The following is an 18,073-nucleotide window of genomic DNA, read 5'->3' on the forward strand; positions in this document are numbered from 1 at the left end:
ACAGCTAGAATTTCCAGCAGAATCTCCTATACAGTTTTAGTTAACCAGTAATATTTCTATATGGAGCCAAGGTTTGTACAACCTCTCTGGTGGTAGTGGTGGGGGGAGTAAAAACAAACATATTTTCTGTAAAATATGATGTTTAAGACTCTTCAAAATAAAACTCTTTGGGATGCACTGAATTCTTTCCAACAACATTCAAAACATCTAAATTTTAAATATTTTATTTTCATTTATTTGTTTATATATATATAGCCTATCTAACATACATGATGTGGGTTGAAATATGATGTGATATTATGAAATCCCAAAATATATAAATCCTGTCATCTTTTCAAGCTCATGTCATCTAACCATTTCATATTGCTTTGGCATGAAAGACTGCAGACTTAATTTGGGGAACAGGAGTATCTCTTGTGTGGACTGGTATAAATCATTTATGTCTTCAACTGTTCTGAAATAGTTATATAATAGTCAAATAAGATGAAATTAGAAATTGAAAAATACTTTTACTAAACCAAAATACCTACTCAGATAAAAGAATATCACATATTATTTAATATACAAATAATAATTGACTGAATATTCTGTAACTATTTTTTAGTCATCAGTCTTTAATTGATGAACCAGCATTCATAGCTACATTGCTTATCAATCAGGCTAGAAACCAGGAAACAGAGTTTTAATTGCTCTTTAGACATGAAAGCCTGCTTGGTAACTCTCTAAGTCCACAATGTCAGATTCAGATGGCAAATTGGTTGGTCTATTTCTGTTTCAATCAATCGATCAACCTTGATAAAAAAAAATTCCAAACACTGCAACTGTGGGAAATATGCTAGGAAAAAAATGCAAATTGGGGCTAGTTGGGGCTATCCCCTAGTTGGGGATAATAGGAGCTATAATGGAATGGAATACTGTAAAGATTGTGTTTATTCAATCTATTGGCTTCAATTCAGAGAGCTTCTTTGGAAACATCCTCTTAAGTGAAACAATGAGAAAATTTGACCTTTTCATGTTTTCCTTGAACAGCACTTCCAATGGTTTACAAAGTGTCCTGGCGATCACCATGAAGTGCAGCTACTGGTTGCTTTTAGAAACTAAACAAATCTAAGGCACTACAGAGGCTACAGAGTTCATAAACTGTTGTTTTTTGGACTATATCCCATATAACTAAAGATATGCATGCCATTGAATGTGTATCAAGCTAGTGTTTGCTTTTAAGGTAAGGCATTTTTATTCAGTTATTTTTGTTGTATTTACCATGGGAGGTAATAGGAGCTCTGTTATTAAACAATGAATTGTTCTGCCAAGAAGGGGATTATAGTGATTTAAAAAAAAAAAACTATAGGGAGAAACTGGATTTGTCAGTAAAAATGATGAGAGGTTTTATTTACCAGAGTTTTGCAACCTGCACCTTTAATCTTCATAACAACTGACTTATTCATAGTCAGTGATGCTTCAAAAACCAATGAAAAAGATTAATAATGCTGGCACAAGATCTCAGTTCTGATGTGTCCAAACCCCTTTGAGTATGTCTGCAATCCTGTATAAGAAATACAACGTTTCAGGATATCTTTATACTGCAAGTAAACTTCACATGCTTTTTCTAGCTTGTACTGAAGCATCTCTGCACTGAATAATATATTCTATTTATTCCTCCCTGCTTCCTTCCTCCAAGGAATTCTCTACCACCATAATACAGTGACTATTTTTTTTTACCTTATATCAGTCATGTACTGTGGGTTAACAAGTGGGCCAAGGTAACCTTATGAGCCTCCTGCAGGAATGTAGATTTTTGCAATGTGTTCCAAGGGTGTTCATTAGACCATATTTCTAATCAAGCCTGAAGTGTTGTGATAAGTAGGAAGAAATTATAGCCACCTTTGTCTTCACTGGGGTGGGAGTTGAAAAGAGTGAACAAAACAAGACAGGTGATTTCCCTTTGAGGTAAACTGTGGCAAATTTTGGGTTTGAAAAGAGCAGAAGACTACCTGTTTTATATCCCATTTTAACTTTTTTCAAGGCTGCATTCTAGCAATTTCTTCAAGAAAAAGCTATGTCCAATTGAGCAAGTCAGCAAGCAAACAAGTAAAGGAGTGGTGATTAACATTAACTTTTTTGTTACATCTGGTATATTGTATGTGTAGATTTTAATCTGGAATGGTTATTTTAGATAACACATTGGTTAAGAAAATAAATTACATGCATTTAAGTTTTTTAAAGAAACAATCTGACTAGGAGGTCTTAGACAAGCCTACCTCTCTTAACTAAACTCCCATTCTAATATTGTATTTTACACTCATTAATTCTATTCCATAATGCTGTTGTAAGGATTACTAAAATAACACATATATCAAATGCTTTGAGTACTTAATTCACCATTATGCTGATCATGTCATATTTGGCTAGCTTTGCAGAGCTGGTTGTTTCCTTTCCCAAGCCTTCAGGATGATTTGGGGATAAAAAGTATTTAAAATAATCTCATTTTGCTTAATGTATGGTAAACATCTCATTCTCTCAGTGGTGGGGCTATTTTTATTTGTCCAGTTTTACTAACCTTGAAGCGTCCTGCTAGGTGGCAAATAAGCATTATTTTCAGACACCCTGATTACAAGATCTGATGTGGTCTAAATACAAGACATGAGTCTTTTATGATTATTTCCATGCACATGGAAATATGCACAAGTTTTTTTTTCTATGCAGTAAATAATTCCACATCCATAGAAAGTTAGCAAATCTGTACTCTAGAGTTGTTTCCCACCTTAATAAGGCATCATGTGGTTTATTTATATTGTTTGCTTTATTACTATAACAAATTTATCCATTGTGGTTCTTTCTTGGATGGTTTTCTTTATCACACTATGACAGAAAGTTTTCCTTGTTTATGTTGTAAGCTGCTTAGAGTTGTTTGGAGTTTGGCAGCCACTAAATTGAATGAATGAATGAATGAATGAATGAATGAATGAATGAGTGAGTGAGTGTTTAGGCAAAACACATAGATCGTACAATAAGAGAGAAACTGATTGAGCAGTGATACCATTAGTTCCAAAATCCAGGGTTGAGTCCAATTGTCTCTCACTGAAATTTTGGACAGTCCAAATGACCAGCAAATGTCAGATAACAGGAACAGCAAACACAAGGTAACCACCAAATTATAAACTGATTGAATAGACTGACATCTAATGAAACTGAGAAATACATCCTTTTCCTCTTATTTCTAAAGATAATTTTATTGTCAAGAAACACTCTCCTGGTCACCTATGGAGTTAGGGATGGTTTAATGGTTTTTACTTTACATAATTATTATTTGTGTGTGTGTGAGAGAGAGAGAGAGATTGAAATTCAAAATAAGGTCATAAAGTTCAGAAGTTACTGTATATTGGTGTGCTAGCTAAAGAAATTGATATAACCAACTGGTTTTATTTTACCTAGTATTGCTAAGATACTAACATACTTTTTAAAGATACTGTACTTATATTTGACCTGCAAAATGATAACTCTGTGATGGAAAAAAATCTTTTTACCCATGATGCCAATAAAGTATTATAATTCTCTCTAGCTCAGGGGTGTCAAACTCAATTTCATTGAGCGCTGCATCAAGGTTGTGTTTAACCTTGGAGGGCTGGTGTGTGTGTGTGTGGCTGGGGGTGGGCGTGGTCATGGTGGCCGTGGCCGGGTGGGTGTGGCTGGGGTAGGTGTTTGACATGGGCTCAAGATGCATTTTTCCCCTTTTCCTCTTTCTTTCCACAGTTCTTTACTATAACCATTTTCCTATCTCTTCTACCAGATATTACTGGCAAACATTTATTACTTATTCTTCATACTCCACCAAACTTTTTATTTCTAAATTTATACCCTATTGTTTAATAGTAAATTGCTTTTCCAGGCAGAAAAGCTATTTATACAATTGTATTTTTATTATTCAACTAATAATAAAAAATACAATAGCATAAATAACATGATAATACAAGATCTAACAACAGAAGTAATTTTCCAGGATAGTAAATAGAAATGTCTGTCATAATAGATTGTTGACTGTAGATTAAATGGACCTACAGTATGTAAAATCTGGCATTAAACTGTAGTATTAACATAAGATGTTGCTTGTTTTCTATGCTGATCAGGCACTTACTTGAGGCCACATAATTTAATCCAGCCAATCCAGTCCTTCTGCAGTACTCTGCCAGCCAAAAACGGGCTGCACAGAGGCCCCGCACGGTCCATTTTTGTCTGGCAGAGGCATCACGGGCTGGTCCTTGATATTTCCAGTCCAGCCCCACAGGCCAGATTTAAGCACCCCACAAACCAGATCCGGCCTGCAGGCCTTGAGTTTGACACCCCTGCTCTAGCTGATACAGTGTAATTGCCTAAGAAGAAATGTGAAATGCATACATCAAAATATATCAGAACATCTAAGAGCAAAAGTGCATGAGCAAGGAGTTTTTTTCCAATTCAGTTTTCCGAATATGTTTTTTCAGTTAAAGTGTTCTAACTGCAACAAGAGACATGCTGACTTATCCCTCCACCCCGCCCCCCACCCCCATTAGTTCAGGTTTATAGCTTGTAAACATACAACAATTGTTCTTTATCTTACCACAAATATGTTGAAAGCGATTTGCTAGCTAAAAGGTCTGCACAATGTTTGTAGTGACAGAAAACAGCTGGAATGAATCCTTTTTGAGGATTTTATTGTTTATTAACAAATAATAAACAACCTCTGCAACATTCTGAATGGAAGTCACTGGACAAAATCCAATGTAGCATGAATGGCGGTCTGTTAAGATCACAGTGTTTTCTCCCTTTCTCTTTCCCATCTACAATTTCTCTTCCTATGAGTTAGCAGTTTTAATCTCCCAGACCAAGGTTTGAAGACATTTAGAGGACTGAAAAAGATTTTTCCCTATCTTGTTCCAATGAGGAAAATGATTGTGTCAATGGAAAGACTTTGGTGGTTTCCAAGAAGCATGATTTTCCACAAGTATCAGGAGCATGAAGCATAGCTATGACAATGCCACTCTGATCCTTGCTGTGCCCTCATTTCTAAAAGCAACAAATGGAAGTTGAGGGAAGAATTGCAAGGATGCAATCCATTTTTAATGTGTCATACACATCTAACAATAATGTGTATTAAAATATATTTTCACTTGGTTTTATGATTTTATTTCATTTGTTTTATTTTCATATTTATTAGTTTTGTATAGTGCCATAGTCAGCGAATCCTCCTGGTAGTTAACATCATAAAGACATAAAAGATGTTACCAACATGAACATAAAAGTCATGAAGATGTTAGAATATTTCAACCAATCACAGATAGCAACAATACACTGTTCCATAAATTTTCTCTGGGGAGTTCAGTTTTAGTAAACTGCTAGTTTGGATTATCACAGAAAAGCATTGATTCTGGCCCCAAACTCCCCTAGACTTTTATAAATGGATAACTGCTACTATTTTCTCCCACAAACAACTTACTGGATTTATCAATTCTATTTGGAGGTGATAGTCCTGAAGATACCTATAAGCTAAATTACAGAAAGTTTTATAGATGAAAATCAACATGATGGGCACTTTTAATCATTAATAAATATAGAGCTGCAGTTGCAACTGCAGCTTTGAGTGGTCCTTATGGACAGCCTCAATTACACTGAATTAATAGTCTAAATATGGGATTATTTGGGTATGAATAAGTATTGCCAAAAACCGGTGCATCAGCTAAGGCAACTGGTGCTTCAGCTAATCAGGGTGCCATGGCTTCCTCTTGCCTATCCAGCAGTAGTTTTAAGGCTAGGGCAACAGTCCCCATCTTTCCGGCTCCATGGACCAGTAACTGCAGTGGTGGAGGGGGAAAGGTATGATTTTGCACCTACACCTGCCCCTTGTGCAAATGGAGCTTCCTGTACTCACCTGCTGCTTTGCATGGCCTGGTTTCCAATGGGCCGCAGACCAGCCCCAGTCTGTGGACCGGGGATTGGGGAACCCTGGGCTAGGGAGATCCACAAGAGATAAACATGTTCCTTCAGGAGAGGTCCAATGCTGTACAAATTTAAAACCATTGTTGACTAATTGTTGATCTGAACATCTAGTAGCATTGTCTTGTCAACCTATTTTGTCCCATATAATTCACAAAGAAGCCTCCAGGAATCAAGATCTCCATATTATCTCTGGCTCAATCAGAGATAATCTTCAGTGTAGGGAAGATACAGGGATACATGTAGGGAAGGGGTGACTTTATATACAAATATTAAAAAATACGGTAGGAAAAAAGGAATGAATGTTAGGGCACTCCACAAGAGAGCATTAAACTAATGTCTCTTCCTTCATCGACTAGAATGTCCTGCTCAGGAGGAAGGAAGACCATTGCAATAACTAAATAAATATCCAATTCACAACTCTTGCAAATAGCATAGAACAGTGTTTCTCAGCCTTAGCAACTTTAAGACCTGTGGACCAGGGTGGGTTCTAAATTTTTTTACTACCGGTTCTGTGGGCGTGACTTATTTTGTGGGCATGGTTTGATGGTTATGTGATAATTCTTTAGGATTTAGCAGAGGTACTGGTCTACCAGGCTTTTAACTGCTTGTAGAGCTGTACCAGTCTACCCATTTGTTTTTGGAGGCACCGGTCTACCGATTTGTTTTTCAAGCGCACTGGTCTACCACCACACTGCCTTTTAACACTGATCAGCTGTAGGGCAGCCCTTTGAAGCCCTGTGGCAAGAGTTTAAACAGGTTTTTTCCTTCTAGCCATCAGCTGGGACTCGGGAGGCAGTGAATAGATTGGGGGTCCTGAACAAAGAGAACCGGTTCGGTGACATCATATCGTCACCGCTACTGGCTCAGCCGAACCAGGAGGAACTCACCACTCCTGTGGACTTTAACTCCCGTAATTTTCCAACCAGTCAAGTTGCTTACTTTAGTGTCCACACGTTTTAAGGTTGCCAGGGTTGAGAAACACTGACCTAGATATTAACATAGTTGAAGATTTCAAACATTTCCAAGAGGGATGGCAATGCGGCAATAGTTGTCTAGTATAGCCAAAATCAAGTCCAGGGAAGGCCTCTTGAGGAAGGAATGCTCACTCTTCCTTCAAGATGATCAGCATCACTTTGCCCCTTAAAGGTTTCCTGAATACTGGCATTTATATTGCCCCAGACAACTGAAGGAGTTGGGATGTGCATGGATCCAAATCATAGGTATCAAGATTCATCACTGAAAGTATCCACATGCTGAAAGAAGTTTCAGATAATATTACAATACATAAAAAGTTAAGGATTCAGGAAATGTGAAACAACTTAATTTGCAAAATTTTCTGGGAAAAGTTCTATGGCCTGATGGTTAGCTTCCCAATCACTGCCAACGGGAAGCAGACCACACTGAAGAATGTTGCTGTACAATAATTTGATGACGCAATAAGGGTGGAGAAGTACCAAAATGCCCTTATTACATTGAGCTGAGTCAGATTCTCTTGTCTAGCTCCATTGGCAATCCACATATCACTTCTATTGCTTCATCTCTGGGGGGTCCTTAGTAAATCTAGGAATTTCCCGAGAACTTCTGACAAAAGCTGCTTCAGAGCAACATGCCAAATATCTGGGTGGTTTTGTAATTCTAGAGGTCAACAGGCACTTAGTGAGTAAAGTCTACCAGATTGCTAGGAAAATTCTCAAACACCATCTGGAAGGCATCCAGATTCATAAGACATCTAAGGAAGTACTATTTTAATACACAATTTTAACATGAATTGTAATCTTCAGTAAGATCCTTTGGATAAAAGGAAAGCTATAAATACTTTAAAGTAAGTAAATCCACTAATAGCAGTGGCTCATAACCACCCATAAGACATAAGAGAAGGATGAAACCCTAGCAACAAACACAGTTAAAAAAGGGTGGGGGGAGTGGTTACTGATGAGAGGAATTAACTTACAATTTATTTTTGGAAAAACTTAATATTTTTTTTAATTGAAATGACTTTATGGACATGCCAATGTAGTTTTCTTGGCAACAGTATGAATGTGATTTGCCATTACCTTTTTCTGGGTTGCTTATCAACACTCTAGTCTAGCTTCCTCTGTGGGATTTCCTGTTGGTCTCTCATCTTTCAGAGGTCAGTCAACATTGGTTAAACTCTGTCACCACAATATTTTACATTGAAAAGATTAGTTATGAGAAGTCTGGACTAAATGTCACTATACCCTTAAAACACTGGCATTAACATTTCTATAAGATCCAAACAGATTTCAAAGTTAAAATATCTAAATCTATCAGATTATGGTAACAATACTTAAAAAATTTTTGTATATTATGCCAGCATGGTCCTTCAGTTCATGGGACCTATGATAAAGATAGATGTTTTCAACCAAAAAAATATATGATAGCAAAGATCTTGAAAACATCTCTTAAACAAAGCTTTTTGCACCTGGAAGGAGACAAGAAAAATATAAGCATAAACTTTCCTCTTTTTCTAATAAACTGATCAACAAATAATCGGCCTTATTCTTTTAGTAAAATGCCATTTTAGTTCTTCTTATGGAAGAATCAACACACCTTACAAAAGGTTTGGTTTATCCCTTTACATTCCTTTATAATAAAAAGAACTAGGAATTAAAATTCATTTAACATAAAAGAAGGTAGGGAGGAGTTGTTTAATGTACTTATTCTTAAAGTCTGACAGTAGGTTGTTAGTTGGATATATTTTCAGTTCATTTTCTTCATGTAAAAAATGACAAACATTTATTTAAAAAGGAAGTGCTGGAATAATAGAATTATTTAAAAAATGATGTGGAGCTTAGAAATGCTCTAACTCTCTCTAATATCAGAGTAATATTTATGTCTGAAATAAAAGCAAAGCATATAACTAATTCAGTTTTTTTATAGAGTACCATAGGCTGGATTCCGTATCACTGGCATTGTTAAACTTGCTAACCTATTCCATACACAAACATAACACCCATAAACAAAACAAATATAAAATAGTTGGAGCATCCATGAAAGATTGTTATTATCCCAGAGTAAGTAATCTAATTTACACCAATACCTTCATAATGATATCTTAATAAGACAAATTATTGTTTTTCCTGATCTGAGAAATTGTTTGTAAACTACTAAATGTTAAAAATCTATTTTATAAGCAAGGATATTAATTTTCTTTCTCCTCTGTGAAGCTATAGGCTATAAATTTCTAAATACAGAGAAACATGTCCTCTTTTATGTACAAAATGAACTGTATTTGTGGAAGTCAGCAATATCTGGTTATTAAACTGCATGAGCCTATTTTTATAACAAAACTACTAAACCTGTTAGAAATCCAAAGTTTTTTTTTACATTTTGTAGTATTGGTTTCCCAGCTAGTGAAAGACCAGATGGAAAAGTAGATTAAAAAGCAAGTAATGTGCTCTCATAAGATCTTTCTGCACTTATAACCAACCATGGCACAGATATGCCTCTTTGTTCTGCTATATTTATAATGTTCCTTCATGGTATTCCCAGTCTCTTCTAGATGCTAGCTGGTTAAGTGTTAAAGAAGTATTTTTCTCCTTATTCTGATATAGTTTTTTTGCCAACAATACACATTGGCATATGTAACTAACCACTCTGGGAAGTGGGAGAATAACTGGTCTGGTTTCGAAGGGAAGTTGTATTAACAGAGGGATACAATCAAGATCAAGGGAGGTACCAATATCATTCTATTAAGCAGGGGTGAAATTTACTTACCTTCACTACCGGTTTGCAAATGTGAGCACGTGCACCTCCTCCACGCATGTGCAGAAGGCTCTGCACATGCACAGAGGGTCAAAAACGGGATGTGATGACATCCGGGCAGGTGGGCAGAGCCTCCCGCCACCAGCACTACCGGTTCGCCTGAGCCAGATAGAACCGGCTCAATTTCATCACTGCTATAAAGCCTTAGTAAGACCACACCTAGAGTACTGCATCCAGTTTTGCTCACAACACTATAAAAAAAGATGTTGAGACTCTAGAAAGAGTGCAGAAAAGAGCAACCAAGATAATTAGGGGACTGGAGGCTAAAACATATGATGAACGGTTGCAGGAACTGGGCATGGCTAGTCTAGTGAAGACAAGGACCAGAGGAGACATGATAGCAGTGTTCAAATGGTGTAGGGTCTGCTGGGTGGAGGATTGAATAGATGACCTACACAGTCCCTTCCAACTCTGTTAATCTGTATCTGTATTAATATGGATCAGTCCAGTCATCTAATCAAGAGGAGGAGGAGGAGGAGGAGGAGGAGGAGGAGGAGGAGGAGGAGGAAGAAAATATTGAACTCATGGTGGGTTTATTGGGAAGGCAGCAGTCTCTTTCTCCCTCTATGCTATGCAACCTCACCTGCTCTCATTAGCTGGGAGGCTTAACAACTATAAATAAAGTTATTTATTTATTTAGTGTATGGCATCTACAGAGGTCATGCAACCACTGATATACAAATTTAGTTTAAATTAAGTATCAGCAGATAGATGGATGGATGGATGGATGAATGGATGGATAGACAGACAGAGATACTGTAGATATGTGGATGATACAATATAGGAGATAAAGTATTAAATTAAGATGAAACTATAATAAAATCACCATAATATGGAACCATAGCACTGCAATGGGATGGATGTTATAATTCAATATCTAAAGAAGCTCACCATCTAACTGTTTCTAGTGTGGGCGTGATGAAATCATCCCAGGTGCCTTGAAATTTCCGATGAGACATTCTTGAAATATATGTGTTATAGTTGTTCCGGAGCATCACAGTCCCACTGCGGGCTCTCGGCCATTCCCCACTTAAAGACCATTGCCTTAGTTCTGTCCTGTCCTGTCCTGATTCTATTCAGGTGGCTCCACATTTTTCGAGGAAACTGCCTTCCTGGAAGTTGTTTTGTTGGATCTGTGTGATCTGTTTGGTTATGATTATTAAAAGTTGTCCATCTTAATCACCATTCTTCATCTAGATCATAAGACTATGATATGTTATCTCAAATTGGTTTCCTAGACTTAAGCCTGTTGAGAGGTAGAGAGTAGATATTTTTATACCTATTTTATGTATTGGAAGATTTCCAGGAGTTTATGGCATGTTTATCTTATACCACTCTTGGACATCCTGTTGTTGTTGCCTGAGATCAGGAGGGGCAATATTAGAAAGAATATAGAGCCATGAGAGCAGTGTGGATTTAAGGGTTCCAGATATTATTCTCATTGTGTCATTAAGGTGAACATCAATCCTATTGGTATGACAACTTCTTTCCCGTACAGGTGCGCAGAAGGCAAGTGACAGAAGAGAACATCTCTTTCAAAATGCCATCTCTGATGCCAAGGATCAGCTGATCCATGGGATCAGGGACCTGTTGGATAAGGAAACATACTGCTTTCACTTGTCTCCTCTTCCAGCCCAGTCAGGTGGCAGAGTTGCAGTTGAACAGGACAACTGGCTTTTGCTTGCTAGGTCTTTGATGTGCAAGATCAAAAGATCATTGAGAAAGCTATTGTATCTTCCCCTCAGTCCACATAGGCAAAGACGAAGTGAATTCTGCTATAGTTAAACCTGTGATTACACAGCTACTAATTTAACTTTATTTTAGTTCTGTGAACTCATCACTGTTTGAGCAGACAAGAAGGGAGGATGCAAATTCTGACAAATAGCTGCACCTATAGCCATTATAGTATAGCCATTTATCATTTACCAGTATAACCATTTACCATAATGACTGCAGATCACAGCAGTCATTTGCTGTTTGGTGGAGGGTTGTTGCAGACATGTGACACTCAGAAGAGATTAGGACAGATAAGTCAAAGAGTCCCATCAGTATTATATACTGTCCAATACAGCAAATGTCCCAACACTGATTTTTATCTAATGATCAGAGATAGATTCCTAGTCCCCAGAAAGGGGCCTTTCTCTTTTTCAGCATGTTCTTCCCCATACGTCAGTTCAATATTCTCCACCTATCTATGAACTGGTACAAAACTAAACCAATATATTTTTTTCTGTATCAAAGGAGGAATCCTGTTTCTTTCATTTTTGAAAAAAAACTTGCTATCCTTATTACAAATTTGTTAATCATGTATATGTTTAATAACTCTGCAAACTACAAATTCAATATTAGGCTATTTAACATATTCATTCATCTATTTAAAGTTTTAAAATTGCTATTCTGGGCATAAATATTTTAATTTTTATACATTACTATAGCTGCAGAGTAAACCTAACTGCAAAGACAATAGCTAGATAATATATGAATATATTCTTAGATATAGAACATAATAAAAAACTAGACAATGAGCTTTGTTATTAAAGCATATTAGATTTTCATCATATTTATAGAGAAGTAAATTTAAATAACATTATGGATCTTAACTGTCAGATAAATACAACTGAAATTAAGCTGATGCCATAGTACAGCAACAAAATGATTGCTTAGATCAAAAGTAAAAAAATATCTAGTCCTCCTTATATTTTGAAGTATAATTCCAAGTATCCCTCATCATTCACTATGCTGAATAAGATTGATAAGAGTGGTAGTTAGCAACAACTGGAGCACCACAGGTTCTTTAATTGAACATTTTTGCTTTTACTGCATATTACCCTTTGCAAATTATGCTTGCATATTACTGCAAACAAATCAAGTTGCAATCCAGAAACTTAATAGCAAAAAAATGTATATTCTTTTGAAGCAAATTCAAATGTTTTGAATTTTTGTATGCAGTAAGTGCAAATGTACCTGTTCTTTATAAATTCAAATTTATTTCTTCCACTAAAATGGAATACCCTTAAATATATATTCTAAGTGAACAAAAATAAAATATTCATTGGCATGTATCCATTAAGGATGACACTTTCCAAATCAAAGAAAATGTTTTGAAATAATTCATAGTTCTTCTGAAGCATTCTGAAATAAAGCAGACTGTAAACCAAAGAGCGTAGTACTGAGAAAGTCTAGATGTGAATTTTCAGATTAATCCCTGCTTACAAACAAATTATGCGGTAAAGACAACTCCTGAAGTTTAGAGAAATGCCCAATACATATATTTCAGAGCCTCTGCGAACTTCCCCCCAATGCAAATCTATGGAGACTGTTGCCTCCATTATTTGTACATGGGAAGATAAAAATCTACACCCCTGATCTAAAATAATATCCCATTGAATCATAAAGGTGAGCATGGGATCATATATGAATTCAGTAAAATATATGTAAAACAATATATGAATATCTTGTTTGTCTGTTACTGACTATTCTTAACTCAATGCAATCTATATGAACACTCACATTTTTATTAAGAAATCTGATAATCTTGTTTTTACAAAAATAATCCTCAAAATATTGAATTAATTAAAAATAACACTGTTGAGTTATTATATTAAAAATAAAAACATTAACTCCCTTTTATATACAAATGCTTGAAACAAATATTTGATCACTCCTGATCTTTCTGAAGTGAAACAGCCTTCTAAAGAGAATTTGGAACTGGTGATTGGAATTGGAATCTGGAAAGTGATAGACATGATAAAGTCAGTATTTTCCCTACTTAATGCTCCTTAGGACTGAAAGGACTTTTCTCTAGCAAAAGCAATAGTCTGTTTTTTCCGCCCTTACACATTACTTTGTGTATGTTTTACAATACTGTAAGACTGCAATAAAATGGGATGTCCTTCAGGGAGGAAGGAGAACCTCACAATAATACAGAAATTTAGAAATGGGGGAGGGAAAGTAGCTCTTAATAACATTTTGGTCCCAGGGATGACAAATATAAAGAAGTACCGTGTTTTTCGGAGTATACGACGCACCGGAGTATAAGATGCACCTATCTTTTTTGGTGAGGAAAAGAAGAAAAAGAAATCTCCCTCTGCCTCTGAGCAATTTTGCCTTGTTGCAGCAAACAGCAAACAGCCTGCTTTACTTTCATTTTTGTTTTCAGCATAGCTTGATTAGCACAAGGAAAAAAAAAATCTGCTCCAGCAATTTATCCCTTTGCAGCAAGCAGCAGAGCCCTGCTCAAAACAGCTGAGAGGAAATCAGCTGAGAGTCGGGAGGCCGATCCAATCAACTGGTCCTAATTAGGCTGGGCTGAAGCTGAAAGGAGCTGTTTTTTCTTGCCGTTTGCTTGCAAGGAAGTAACTGCTGCAAGGCAGAGGCCAAAGGGTGGGGGGCAGTGGGTGGGCGGGGCTTCATTCTGTGTATAAGACGCACCTAAATTTTCACCCCCTTTTAGGGGGGAGAAAGGTGCGTCTTATACTCCGAAAAATACGGTAATCATTTTGTGCAGCAGGTCTTGTAGGAGGAAGCAGCAGTAGTAGCAGCAGCAGACTTGCTTTGCCTTCTAAACACCCTGGACGTTTCCCTGTGTCCATCCCATTGATACTTCTTAATTTCTGATTTAACTTACTGTGCTGGTAAATGTTACTATAATGTTAATATAAGATCCAACCTGCTGATAAATCAGCTTGTATACAGTACTTTTTCTTTTACAGACTTATGGAACTAAAGATATCTTTGGTCAGCTCTACCCTATTAATATGTTGAAGCTGTGCCCTATGATCACACATTTATTTATTTATTAGTTTGATTTATATGCCGCCCTTCTCCGGAGACTCAGGGGGGCTTACAATGCTTTTAAGCAATATGCTTTTAAGCAAACATATATACCCTTCCAAGACTGAGTGGCTGTGGCTCCCGGCATCCCGATATAGTCAGTTGACTCCACCACTGACTATTGGGGGCGAGTCGTTGGCCCCCACAGAGAGGGCTCGCAATCTGGGAGTCCTCCTGGATAGGCAGCTGTCCTTGGAGGAACATCTGACGGCTGTAACCAGGGGGACCTTTTGTCAGGTTCGCCTGATCCGCCAGTTGCGGCCCTTTCTTGATCGGGATTCCCTGTGCACAGTCACTCATGCCCTCATCACCTCTCGCCTTGACTACTGCAACGCTCTCTACATGGGGCTCCCCTTGAGAAGCACCCGGAGGCTCCAACTGGTCCAGAATGCAGCAGCGCGGGTAGTGACGGGAGCAGCCTGGCGCTCCCATGTAACACCGCTCCTGCGCGAGCTGCACTGGCTCCCAGTGGTCTTCTGGGTGCGCTTCAAGGTGTTGGTTATCACCTTTAAAGCGCTCCATGGCATAGGGCCTAGCTATCTTCGAGACCGCTTGCTGCCACCGACAATCTCCCATCGACCCGTGCGCTCCCACAGAGAGGGCCTCCTCGGGGTGCCATCAGCCAAACAGTGCAGGCTGGTGACCCCCAGGGGGAGGGCCTTCTCTGTGGGGGCACCTACCCTCTGGAATCAATTGCCTCCAGAGATAAGGAGAATCCAAGACCTCGGTGCCTTCCACCGTGCCCTTAAAACCTTCCTTTTCCAGCAAGCCGGGCTGGCCTAATTTTTTTAAGTGTTTTTAAGTGTTTTGTTTATTGTTTTTAATTAATGGGGCCAAATTTATATATGTATATTTTAACTGTATTTTAATATTTGTATTTGATGTTTTTACTTGGCTGTTCACCGCCCTGAGTCCTCAGGGAGAAGGGCGGTATACAAATTCAAAATAAAATAAAAATAAATAAAATATGTGTCATATAAAATCAACAGAAAGGATAATCATCCTGAAAAGCCATCCTATATAATCAATTGGTAAAATGACTCCAACAGGCAATAAGCAACCTTCTACGTGATGGGAATGGAGAAAATTCAGATGCTTACCCTGAATCTGACTCTGAGGCTGAGGATTAAAAGCAGTTGTGTGGTTCAAGGAAGCTCTTGGGTTAGGTGCCGGGGCTGGATGGTGTGGGCTAACCCTTATAGCTGTGCGACGCAACTGTTCCAGTTCACTCAGGCGCTCTGAAAAGGACAAACTTCCAGTCTTTGTCTGCTCATCTAGTTTCTGACGATGTCCTATGTGGAAACATTGTGGGTGGAGAAAGAAAATGAGAAATTGCCTTATTGACATATACAACCTGAGGCTGTATATAATTATCCATTACAGCACTCAGAAAACCAATGGTCTGTTCCATATTATGTAGGTGTGATATCAAACAGTCTAACTAAAATCCTACATTTCAATGGAAATAAAACTAATTTAAGATGGATTGGAGTAGAAACCTTGATCCAACAGAGAAATGCATACATAACTCTACTAGTTCACACTGTACATTATAATAGGGACTAACAAAGACTACACATGCATATCGTACTTATCAGGTGATAACAGGCATTTTGTGATTAAAAAGGTAGTAAGTTGTCACCTGAAATATGAGACTTTCATCTCTTATCCTCTCTTTAAACATTAAAGAAATAAAGTAATATACTTTATGGGATTCTTGTCGGTCATTATTTTTTACTCCATTTTGTTTTAAATGTATTTATCACAGCTTATTAATCTTCATCAGGGTAGCTGGGGAAGACTACTACTGTACTTCCAAGAAATAAGTCGCAGACAAGTTTTTTGTGACGCTCAAGAAAACATCATGGAGCTTGCTGATTCTTATGTGAAATAAATTCATTGTATTTTATTCTTTTGCCCATTAGAGTTTTAATTCAGATTTAAGACAGCAAACAATCATCTGTAAAAGTTAAGCATATTCCGCAGGTCTGGGCTGCAAAAATCTAAACCTTCATTAGGGCTACAGGATTTTTTAACCCAATAGAGCTATTCTTTCACACAAACACACACCCAAAACACGTTTTCATGAAGATAAGAAGTTAGCAAAATTGAGAAAAATGTACACTTAAAAACAATGTCTGGTAACTGAAATTAAATTTTATAACTTGTGCTGAAGTTCCAAATTTGAGCAATGTGTCTCTTCTTTGTTCTGCCAGACTCTTTGGCACAGTCTGCCAGAGATAGCATTATAATGAGCTATCAATTATTTCTGGAATGAAAGGAAAGCAGGACATGGAAATGAATTTAATATTGCATCCATTAATTTATACACTTCCCTACTGCTCTTGTTGAAAAAAAAACCAGCAGAGAGACAACCTTTTCTTCTGTTAATTTTGTAGTTCAAATGGAAATCATCTTCGTTATGTACAGCATATCCAGAAACACAAATCGGAATTTGAACTCAAGATTTGGGTTCTTCATATAAGTATCTGAATGTAAATATCTTTATTAATGTACAAGCTGTGTACATATACTCATAGTTAAAAATAAAAAATAAGTAAGTACCTTTGTTAAAAATAAGATCGTAAATACCTTAGTTAAAAATAAAAAATAAAATAATACAGAGATTATTTCCACTTTTGACAGGCATCCATAACCTGATATTGTTTGTTTCTATTTCCTAGCCTGTATATACCCTCTCACTTTCTTTCTGTCTCCAGTCATCCATACAACACATGGAGCATACCCAGCATAGAATACACCGTAGTTAAAATAATTTTAAGGTATTTTTAAAAAAACATGAAGCACTTCTAAGTAAAGGACTTCTTGACAACATTTTGCACAAGGGTCCTGTGCATGTAAAGTGTATAAATTCGATATATATGTATTGATAATTTAGTGCAAAAATTTGAACAATCCCATATAATACAAACATGTTGTGATATTTCAGTCATTTAATAATAAAGTATTAATTTGGGAGTTGATGGAACTCTCACAAAGGTGTTGTTGTACCTTTTGCCTAGACTATCCTTTCAGTGCTTACTAATTTTTCTTCAATTTGCAAGGATGAAATATTTTCTTTTAAATAGCAGTCTAGATATAGAAAGAATACTATTTTTTTTAAAAAAAATCATATAAAGCAGTGAAATATCCTTTGAACTCAGTTCCTAGTGGCTACATAGACAATGACATCTCCTCCTCCTCCTCCTCCTCCTCCTCCTCCTCCTCCTCCTCCTCCTCCTCCTCCTCCTCCTCCTCCTCTTCTTCTTCTTCTTCTTCTTCTTCTTCTTCTTCTTCTTCTTCTTCTTCTTCTTCTTCTTCTTCTTCTTCTTCTTCTTCTTCTTCTTCTTCTTCTTCTTCTTCTTCTTCTCTCTCTCTCTCTCTCTCTCTTTTTTTTTGCAGCTAGTTTGCCATAGTCTGATTCCACCTGATTTGGTGGTAAAAATAATGTGAATGCAATTTAAGTCAATTGTGATAATGAAAT

General features: G+C 37.0%; 1 protein-coding gene across 1 annotated transcript in view; it reads right to left on the reverse strand.

Moving 5' to 3' along the window:
• Positions 1–18,073, reverse strand: part of RUNX1 (RUNX family transcription factor 1) — a 189,948-nt gene that overhangs the window by 23,552 nt on the left and 148,323 nt on the right. Inside the window, exon 5 of the mRNA XM_034440060.3 lies at positions 15,690–15,881. Within this exon, the coding sequence (XP_034295951.1) occupies positions 15,690–15,881 (192 nt within the window). The remainder of the gene's footprint in view (positions 1–15,689; positions 15,882–18,073) is intronic.

The sequence above is a fragment of the Pantherophis guttatus genome, chromosome 5 (genome assembly GCF_059756535.1).
Source record: "Pantherophis guttatus breed Tessera chromosome 5, ASM5975653v1, whole genome shotgun sequence".
NCBI lineage: Eukaryota > Metazoa > Chordata > Lepidosauria > Squamata > Colubridae > Pantherophis > Pantherophis guttatus.